The sequence below is a fragment of the Phalangium opilio genome, unplaced genomic scaffold (genome assembly GCF_054372755.1).
Source record: "Phalangium opilio isolate 3A_F unplaced genomic scaffold, DU_Popi_V2 ptg000089l_1, whole genome shotgun sequence".
Lineage (NCBI taxonomy): Eukaryota > Metazoa > Arthropoda > Arachnida > Opiliones > Phalangiidae > Phalangium > Phalangium opilio.
The window spans coordinates 2,554,733-2,564,611 of NW_028324194.1; the positions used below are offsets into that span (position 1 = coordinate 2,554,733).

The 9,879-nt window shown below is 38.2% G+C and overlaps 2 protein-coding genes across 3 annotated transcripts; both read left to right on the plus strand.

The window, feature by feature from the left end:
- The first annotated feature begins 71 nt into the window (after window positions 1-71).
- LOC149646965 (uncharacterized) lies at window positions 72-1,011 on the plus strand. 2 transcript variants are annotated; one of them, XM_089849679.1, is made up of 4 exons: window positions 72-156; window positions 523-604; window positions 674-778; window positions 886-1,011. In XM_089849679.1, exons 1-4 carry the CDS (start codon window positions 107-109, stop codon window positions 973-975), a joined length of 327 nt encoding a protein of 108 aa, XP_089705805.1. In that variant the 5' UTR covers window positions 72-106; the 3' UTR covers window positions 976-1,011. The 2 variants fall into 2 exon arrangements, with proteins under 2 accessions (XP_089705805.1, XP_089705806.1); XM_089849680.1 differs by having other exon boundaries at window positions 883-985.
- A 184-nt stretch (window positions 1,012-1,195) lies between these two features.
- Window positions 1,196-7,889, plus strand: LOC149646966 (uncharacterized). The gene is made up of 7 exons (XM_089849570.1): window positions 1,196-1,437; window positions 1,611-1,699; window positions 1,907-2,079; window positions 2,143-2,473; window positions 2,552-2,701; window positions 6,767-7,560; window positions 7,827-7,889. Exons 1-7 carry the CDS (start codon window positions 1,355-1,357, stop codon window positions 7,887-7,889), a joined length of 1,683 nt encoding a protein of 560 aa, XP_089705696.1. The 5' UTR covers window positions 1,196-1,354.
- Window positions 7,890-9,879: the final 1,990 nt, after the last annotated feature.

Below are 9,879 nucleotides of genomic sequence, written 5' to 3' on the forward strand. Positions count from 1 at the left end.
GTTCTGCGCTCAGGCTCACTGCAATGAAGTGTGCGCGGACAGCTACTGTACCAAGTAATAATAAAAAATAATTGAAGGTTATCTTAACAGGGAAGCTGTACCAAGTATGATGGATTTTGTGAATGACTGTCGTGTTATGGTTGAACGTTTAAGCTGGTAAGTGATGAATATAATGCAACTTAAATGTAAATAAGGCGTGCAACGGATGCAAACCTATCGAAACTACTATACCTTGAAAAGGAGTGGATAATTTTTGCTATTTCAAAAACTAAAAGTACTAGCAGAATAAATAATTATAAGTGCTAGATGTAGCTGTATTCATAAAATGCGCTTGAGGATTTCAATAGTCTTGGACAAAATTACATTATTAGTTGTGATGGTTGTGACAACCTTTTTGCACTAGTTAAGCTTTGCCATATTTCTTTAAGCTTTGATAGCGAAAGCTACAATGTGCGGGGAACCCTTTTTTGTTATTCTTTCGTTTTTGATACACCTTGAGTTTGAATAAATATTTTACTTTAGGAAAGATTTACAATTTCACAAACTCCCTTTACTAAGTTCCGAAATGAGTTTAGTAAATCTTCAAAGGGTGGCGATTAAAGAGGTATTTCCGAAATTATTGAAATATTCCCTGTTTGAGGCAAATTGAAAATTACGGAAACTTTGTTTTTAGGAAATGAAAGATGAGGAAAATCGTAACTACGATCACTTAAGCAAAGATGATCTGATCAATGAACTAAAAGCCAAGGATGATCGAATCAGCAAACTGGAAGCAGAGGTATTTTTCAAAGCATAGGGGAATTTTTTGAGAATTGTGAAATTAAGCTTAAAAACAAGAGACCCTTTTAGGACCATAACCCTTTTTTATTGTGTCCCTTAAAGTAGAACCAACCTCTATGGGTTAAGATTATTGGTGACAATACCTATCAGGATTGTCTCTCATCTCAGGGTATATTGGTAACATGTCCCTCTTAATTAACAAAGAAACCCATCGAGGACCTTTGTTGCTGATCCCCCTTTTTCCCTTTAAAATACTTTTAGCCAAAGAAATTCCCGAGAATATTAAGTGTTGCAATTTTTGTTTAGTGTAATGTATTAATTTCAAAAATGGAAAAAGAGAGAGAGAAAACAACATTAATGATAAATAAGCAATTACACGAAATTGAAAGACTTACTTGGGTCCTTAAAAAGTTGGAAAGGAGAATCAAAGATCTGATGGTATGGCACATTCTTTTTTTTTCATGGTCTTTGGGAAAGAGAATCATGTTAAGAGTGAGAGTTCAGTTATTGTTAATTAATTTAAAAATAGGAGAAAAGTGGAATACATCAATTAGCTAATGTGAAAACTGAACCCATGGAAAATGATTCTGGAATTAATGGCCAGGAATTAACCCTTTCAATTGTGACGCAGCATCAACCAAAAGAGGAAATTCAAAGGTATTTAAAGGGGCGACTTGGGTATTTGGATGTTTAGTCGATAATGGCAAAACTGATGTCGCTAAAAGCGTCCGTAGACCGTTTATATTACAATAAACATGACAATCTCTCGTAAATTTTTAGAATCTAGAATTTTATTTATATTGAAAACGGTACTGTTTTTATTTGTATAGTTTGCTAAGTACAGCTGCTGAGATAATCAACGAAATTTCCCAAAATCTACTTGACACGGAGGCCAATAAACTCAAAAAATCTGGTAATGGTACGTAAATTTCGATTGCTTCACTGATGTTAATTATGCTTCTAATTGACGTCGCTTATTGCTGGTAAGGGACATGGTCCGTGTAATGTATTGTTTAAAAGGCTTACTAATTGCCAATGACATCATGTGGCAATATAGTAACGCTTACCCAACCTGATGTAGTTTAATTTAGATACTTAATAAGACACAATGTTTTTCATTAAATAGGGTCATTGCGAAATGCCGAAGCTGTCAATGTCCAGGGCATGCTGGGTAAAGAAGATATTATTCCAAAATCACCATCTGTTCCTGAGCTTGCGGAGGTTGGCGATAAAAACACCGAAACTAAAATTACCTTGAAAAAGGCTGAAAAAATGGGGCTAATAAGGCGAATTACGAATGTAAGTGCCTCTAAAATGAAATACAGTGACGGTTTGCCTCTTTGCGCGCCTTTACCTGACCTCGAGGTCAAAAACGAAGTCGAAATGTCTCCTGACTCAACGACGGAAAGCGATTCGCCACGGGAACCTCTCGAGAACAATATTAACGTTAACGATTCTTATCGTAAATCGCAAAGTGTCTCAACAAAGGATATTACAACTCGGTCGCTGAAATTTCGTGTTCCGGAATTGAAGGTTCAAGTCGAAAAACATTTGGATCTTTCTCTTGAGGCAGATGTCGAAAGCGATTCTCTAGAAAACGATCTTGATGACAACCAATCCGGAATCACCTTGACAGATGCAAAGAAAAGTGATAGTAGACAAAATCAAACTGAGAAACTGTCCTTGCCAAAACGTGAGTTTGCTGATTCGGTGTCATTGAGTGTGCCAGTGTGTTTGCCTAAACTGCACTGTAACCCAAATGAACTATCAGAATTGACCTCCGTCTCGATGGAAATCGATGTACCCGAAGTTCTGATTGAAGCTGAAAAGAACAGTTCGGTGTCCGACTCGGAGACATTTGAAAATGTAGCTACAAAGATATACGAAGGTAATACCGCGTCGTCTCGTTCAGAAATTGCAGGTACGTAATTTTATGCTTTAATAATAACATAAATTGACTTTGTTTCTGACTTATGGGGACCTTACATAATAGACTTCATTACAGACACGAAAATCAAAACCCATAGTTTACTTCACCTCAGGTCTCAATTATTTACTCTTTGATTCACTAAGCCTATTACGGATAAAACTTGATTTAAGCGACAGAGTCAAGGCCTTAGCTTGCTTCTTGCAATCACCAAAGCAAGGATTATTCTATATACAGATGTAATATAGCTTATGCTTAAGTAGTATATAAACAGCCATTTCAAATAATAATATTAAAAACTATCCATCGAATATCTAAATGAAACAGAGCTTTAAAGCTACAAAACTACTAAGGCATCGTAATTACGAAAAATATTTCCACATATTCACTTTATATTATAGATTTCTTTACACATGAACACAAGGCGAACTGCTAACGCGGCGCACTAGTGTAACAACGGACGGACACGCACAGACAATCACATAGACGGCTTTTTAACCCTTTTCGTGTTAATTTTGATTTGAGAAATAAGATTATCTTAAATATTAAAACAAGTACATAAAGTTGGGAAACCCAAAATATTACCTCTCCGAGTCAAGACGACTACTTACAAACTTATTAACCTTGATATAGAACTACATATGGAATTATTTCTCCTTTTTTGAAGTAAAAATTTACGAATTATTAAAGCAGTTTTCGAAGCATGGCGAATATACAGAAAAGCAGACGACATTTTACATCCAATAAGGATAAATCTTGGACACATGGAAATCAGTCAATGGGGAAAAGAACAGGAAATGAAGTGTATTTTTTAATTTTGGAGAGAGATAACCTTTATGTATTTGTAAAGGCCCAATTGTCTACGCTTCAGCTGTTTACTCTATATTCTCATAGCTACATTCACAACTGGTTTGCAGTTTCACCTCAACAATATTCTTAGTTTGCCGACATGAGTGTTAACGTTAAATAACACCAAACCTGATTTGTGGCTAGACGCACTGAAAGTCCATGCGCACCAAAAAAAAGAATGAAAACTCTGTAGCCAAAGAGAGTATAGGGCAGGAGTGGAAGCTCCCCCGCTCCACAAGGCTAAATTACAATGTTGCCCCTAAATTATACTAGTGGTACGAGGGAGTTTCCGGCTCAGTCGCGCCACCTACGATACCATTTTAGGCCTCAAACGGAAATGCCTCGGTACTGCGCATTAAAGATGCTCGGTAGAAAAAAGCAACAAGATTTTCCCCTCTTTCCACTCCTCCCCTATACTCTCTTTGTAGCTACAATCCGTTTACCATTAGCCCTTTCACTGATCTAATTGCCACTATGATCTTTTCTTCTATTATAAAATCTAAATCCGACTATTTAAACGTGTATTTAACATTCGGCTCACTCTGAACCGTTAATGTCTCTTCATTACAGACACGAAAATCAAAACCCATAGTTTACTACAACTCGGGCCTCAATTATTTACTCTTTAGTTCACTAGGCCTACTACTACCCGTCAGAGTGTAAGCCTTAGCGTTCTTCTTGTAATCACTAATGTAAGGATTATTCTATATACAGATGTAGTATAGCTTAAGTAATATTTAAACAGCCATTTCAAATAATAATATTAAAAAATGTACTTGGAATATCAAAATGAAACGGAGCTTTAAAGCTACAAAACTACTAAAGGCATCGAAATTACGAAAAATATTTCCACGTATTCCCTTTATCTTATAGAAAAAGGGAATATTAAGCTTTTGTAAGATTTCTTAACACATCAACACAAGGCGAACGGCTAACGCAGCGCAATAGTTTAACAACGGACGGACACATACAGACAAACACATAGACTGCTTTTTAACTCTTTTCGTATTAATTTTGAGTTGAGGAACCAGATTATCTTAAATATAAAAATAAATGTTATTAATATTAAGTATTTACTTCGTTTACAATTTTCGAAATTTCCGGGAAATGCGGTCCGGAAATTGAGAACACGTTTGCAAACTGCGAACGCGGTCACGTGGGGAGTAATTACAGATAGACACAAATTTGAATCAATCCGTGACATACGTCACTCGGAGAGGGGTAATAAATATAATGAATATTAAACATTTTCTTCGTTAGTTATTCGCCTTACTGAGCGTTACATCGTTTTAAAAATGAACAATTAAACATTCTTGAGAGACTTGACTAATATTGGCGTTTGAAATGAAGCATACGCCTGTTGCGTCGCCTTATTCAAATGGGTAGTATATAAAGGATTCGAATCGTAGGTATGGTAAAGAAAATCCGCAATTGCGTGAACCTTTAGTGGAAGCCCCACCATTGGGAGACTAGACGTTTCTCGTAACCCTAGCCTAACGCCGCGTATGTCTTAACCTAAACGATGATGGTGGAGTAGAAGGCAGTGTGTACAGACTGGTGTCCATGTGGGATGGACAAAGACCAGAAGATGTTGGTGTGTAGAAGCTAGTGTGTACAGACTGGTGTCCATGTGGGATGGACAAAGACCAGAAGATGTTGGTGTGTAGAAGCCAGTGTGTACAGACTGGTGTCCATGTGGGATGGACAAAGAGCAGAAGATGATGGTGATTAGAAACCAGACAGTACAGGGGGTGTCCATGTGGGATGGACAAAAAATCAGACGATGGTGGTGTTAGACAGACAATGAAATAATAGCAAGTGTAATTGGAATACAATTTTCGAAATTTCCGGGAAATGCGGTCCGGAAATTAAGAACACTTTTGCTCCGATTTGCAAACTGCGAACGCGGTCACGTGGGGTGTAACTACAGATAAACACACAGACAGACACGTCGAAATTAGAACCTCTTCGTGGCATACGTCACTCGGAGAGGTAATAATATAATTAATATTATATATTTTCTTCGTTAGCTATTCGCCTTACTGAGCGTTACATCGTTTTAAAAAAGAACAATTAATCATTCTTGAGAGACTTGACTAATATTGACATTTGAAATGAAGCATACGCCTGTTGCGTCGCCTTACAAATGGGTAGTATATAAAGGATTCGAATCCTAGGTATGGATAAGAAAATCCGCAATTGCGTGAACCTTTAGTGGAAGCCACACCATTGGAAGGCTAGACGTTTCTCGTAACCCTAGCCTATCGCCGCGTATGTCTTAACCTAAACGATTATGGTGGAGTAGAAGCCATGTGGGATGGACAAAATACCGGATGATAGGGGTGTTAGACAGACAATGGAAAAATAGGTATTGTAAGAGGAATACAATTTTCCAAATTTCCGGTCCGGAATTTGGGAAAACGTTTGCTCCGATTTGAAAACTGGCAACACAGTCCCCTGGGGTGTAAGTCATTATCAAAGACTGACACACACACACACACACACCTCCCACACACCCACACCCGCACAGACAGACATACACGTCGAAATTAGAACCTTTCCGTGACATAAGTCACTCGGAGAGGTAAAAAAAAAGATTTTGAGAAGGTGAAAGGGGATTTTTGATGCCCAGGCTTGAATAATGTTCAGTAATTTTATTTCAGCGGCTCGAAATGGGTTCCATTGTTGGCTACCAAATTCAAGTATAGGTGAAAGAGCCGAGTTAACAGCTTATTGGAAATTTGTTCTAATTAGGGCGAGTAGCACCACATGACACGACGGCGGGTTTTGCACTTTGAATATATATTTAAACCAGATAGTACGGGCAAGGTAACGCGGGGTTTGCTTTGTCGCGCGCGCAATGGATAGAGCCATGGATTTGTTACTGTTGAAGGTAAGACCAGGTCTAAAAGGCGAGCAAGGTCAGCTTGAAATACGCGGTCAATTTTAAGGTCATTCGCGAATAGGCAAAGGGAGGAAGCTAATGTGTCCGGAAGGTCGTTGATTTAATTTAGGAACAATAGTGGGCCAAGAAAACTACTTTGTCAATGTCAAAGGGGTTTTCCTTATCCATGATTAATTTATTTAATGAACCAATTTCATTTCGAACGCCTCAGCATTACCTTTTATTATGAAATGCGCTTGAATGTTATTGTACAAAATTGGAAGGGATATATGGCGTTTTTATGTTTCTTTTATATATTTTTGTAGGAAAGTTCAAGAAGAAACGTTCCACTCGGTTCAAATATTCTACTGAATTTAAAAGAGATCTACAACGTCACACTATAAAAAGTAACGAAGGAAAACGGTTCAAATGTGGTCAGTGTGACTTTGCCACCACGAACGAGAGTCATTTGATCAGACATAAACGCATTCACAGTGATGAAAAACCATTCAAATGTGATCAGTGTAACTACGCATCTACGCGTATGAGAAATTTGATCAGACATCAACGCATTCATAGTCGTGAAAAACCCTTCAAATGTGATCAGTGTGACTATGCGTGTGCGCGTAAGAGTCATTTGATCAGACATCAACGCATTCATAGTGGTGGAAAACCATTCAAATGTGATCAGTGTGAATGTGCGTGTGCGCGTAAGAGTCACTTGATCACACATCAACGCATTCATAGTGGTGAAAAACCCTTCAAATGTGATCAGTGTGACTTTGCCAGTACAAAAAAGAGTGCTTTGATCAGACATCAACTCATTCACAATGCTGAAAAACCTTTCAAATGTGATCAGTGTGGATATGGATTCAGGCGGAAGGGTAATTTAATCTCGCATCAACGCATTCACAGTGGTGAAAAACCCTTCAAATGTCATCAGTGTGAATATGCCTGCAGGCAGAAGGTTCATTTAATCGCGCATCAACGGATTCACAGTGGTGAAAAACCTTTCAAATGTGATCAGTGTGGTTATGGATTCAGGCGGAAGGGAAATTTAATCTCGCATCAACGGGTTCACAGTGGCGAAAAACGCTTCAAATGTGATCAGTGTGAATATGCAAGTGCGTGGAAGAATATTTTGATCGCACATCAAAGCAATCACAGTGGCGAAAAACCATTCAAATGTGATCAGTGTAACTATGCATGTGCGCGTAATAATCATTTGATCGCGCATCAACGCATTCACAGTGGTGAAAAACCTTTCAAATGTGATCAGTGTGAATATGCCTGCAGGCTGAAGGTTTTTTTAATCGCGCATCAACGCATTCACAGTGGTGAAAACCTTTCAAATGTGATCAGTGTGAATATGCAAGTGCGTGGAAGAACGATTTGATCGCACATCAAAGCAATCACATTGCTGAAGAACGCTTCAAATGTGATCAGTAAGACTATGCAAGTTCGCGTAAGAGTCATTTGAATTCACATGAACGCATTCACAATGGGTAAAAACCCTTCAAATGTCATCAGTGGCTGTGGATACAGGCAGAAGTGTCATTTCATATTACATAAGCGTACGAATGAATAGATGAATTTGAAGACTGTTCTAAATTATAAAATTTCTTTTAACCGTACCATTGAAAAAACCATCTGTTATCCTCCTCTGTAATGAATGGGCCAAACTGTTTACGTAACAATCCATTAAATTTCTCCATTCTGAATTGCATTAACGAAAGCGTTGCGCATTTTCAGAGACAAGACTCTTAGGGCATTATATCCTATTGTTACACCGCCGTCTTCAGAATTAATTGTATTTTAAATGTGGTAAAATTCCCAGAGGATACTAAAATAAAGAAGTTGATAAAGCAAAATAAACCTCTTGAGTCCAGACGCAATTAGGAGGTTTTTCTTAATCAATATAACTGAAATTAATTATTTTTATCGTCACTAATTTACCTTATTTCTAGTTAAGTTGTTTTAAGAAACGAAATTCCGAAAATCATTTTAAATATAGTTATTGTTGGCCTTCGAATTCAAGCGTTTGCCTCTTTAACATATTTTGGAAATTTAGAGTATATGGGTACGTTCAGTAACGAAAATCTCAAAGAAATCGCTGTTTTCTTGATGTTTGGTTTATGGGCTCGAGACGTCACAGTGACGTAAAAGGTTGTTGAACGGAAAAGTGACATTTTGAAGTTAGCGCTGTTTTAGAAATAGGAGTTGTGGAAACGTCTTACTGGCCCTCAAAACATTACGAAGCGCAAATGGCTCTTTTCAATAATTAACGAGCTCGCAAATAATGAAATAGTTTAAAAAAAGTATGGCTATTTGAATAGTAGTAGTTTTGAAAAAGAAAACTAATAAAATTACTGTTGGAATAGCATTATTGCAATTTAATTTTTAAATCCCGCGCCAACAACAGTCAAGCGCTACGTCACGCCATCAAAAAAACCATATCGATTAGATGGTTTTTTTGATGAGCAAGCGCTGAGAATCATGACGTCAAAACCGGAAACGCGAAAAAGCGTACAGTAGTGAAAATCTGGCATCGCTTAGTAAGCGCTGTCATCAAAGAGGGTTACTGAACGTACCCTATAAGTCGATAGATTCACAATAAATTGTGGAAGCTCTGCCACTGGAACGTATTTCGTAACCCTAGCCGATCGCCGCGTACATCTTGACCTTAACAACGATAATGGAGTGGAAGCGTACTACGAAAGCGGTCCGGACACAGCATATACGTTTGCTCGGATCACTGCCATCTCTAATACTAGGCCTTCAAATGTACAACTGAAGCATTTTTATGTGACATTTTGAATTTGCGTTTAGTAACCGTTAGATCGCTCTTTTCTGGGGCAAATTTTCGCGATGACGGAAATAAATTCGTACTGCGCAGTCTCGCATGACGTCACGTCTTTCGCTTATGGCCGACCAGGGTGGAAATAAGGATTTTTTTAAACTGGATAATATTTCATGTGGTGTTTAGAGGTACATTTTCCAGAGGTATTTACAGTCTTACAGAAGTACTTAGGTCAAATTACACAGTTTTTGAGTGTCCTTTTTACATAAGCTCTGACTAACATTGTTAAAAAGGCTCTGAGTAGCAATTTGACAGGTCTGTAGCACATTTTCCATAAGTTCTGGATTCCAATTTTACAGCACGACTGGATTGTATTGTTTTTGTACATGTTGAGTGTGAAGTTAGGTTGGGGCTCAGGGAGTGGTTTCCACCGAGACCCCGGTAGATCCGAAACCATCGGAACCACGGGGAGTTGTAGAGAGGGTTGATGCAACTTCATTTGTTCCGGTAAAGAGGGGAATGACCACCATGTGTGGTATTTTCGCCCCTTTCGGAAGCGAGGGGGTGTGAAGTGTGGTTGTATAGTCTAACTTTTATATCGCCGCGGTAATCTTCATCTTTGATGCCAACTATCTGCCC

Coding starts and splice junctions, on each gene's coding strand:
- LOC149646966 (XM_089849570.1), top strand. CDS start 1,355: ATGGAAAATGATTCTGGAATTAATGGCCAGGAATTAACCCTTTCAATT. Junction 2,080..2,142: donor TAATAAGGCGAATTACGAAT/GTAAGTGCCTCT, acceptor TTACCTGACCTC/GAGGTCAAAAACGAAGTCGA. Junction 7,561..7,826: donor AATGTGATCAGTGTGAATAT/GCAAGTGCGTGG, acceptor AGTGCGTGGAAG/AACGATTTGATCGCACATCA.
- LOC149646965 (XM_089849679.1), top strand. CDS start 107: ATGATGGATTTTGTGAATGACTGTCGTGTTATGGTTGAACGTTTAAGC. Junction 157..522: donor ATGGTTGAACGTTTAAGCTG/GTAAGTGATGAA, acceptor ATTTTACTTTAG/GAAAGATTTACAATTTCACA. Junction 779..885: donor TCAGCAAACTGGAAGCAGAG/GTATTTTTCAAA, acceptor CCCTTAAAGTAG/AACCAACCTCTATGGGTTAA.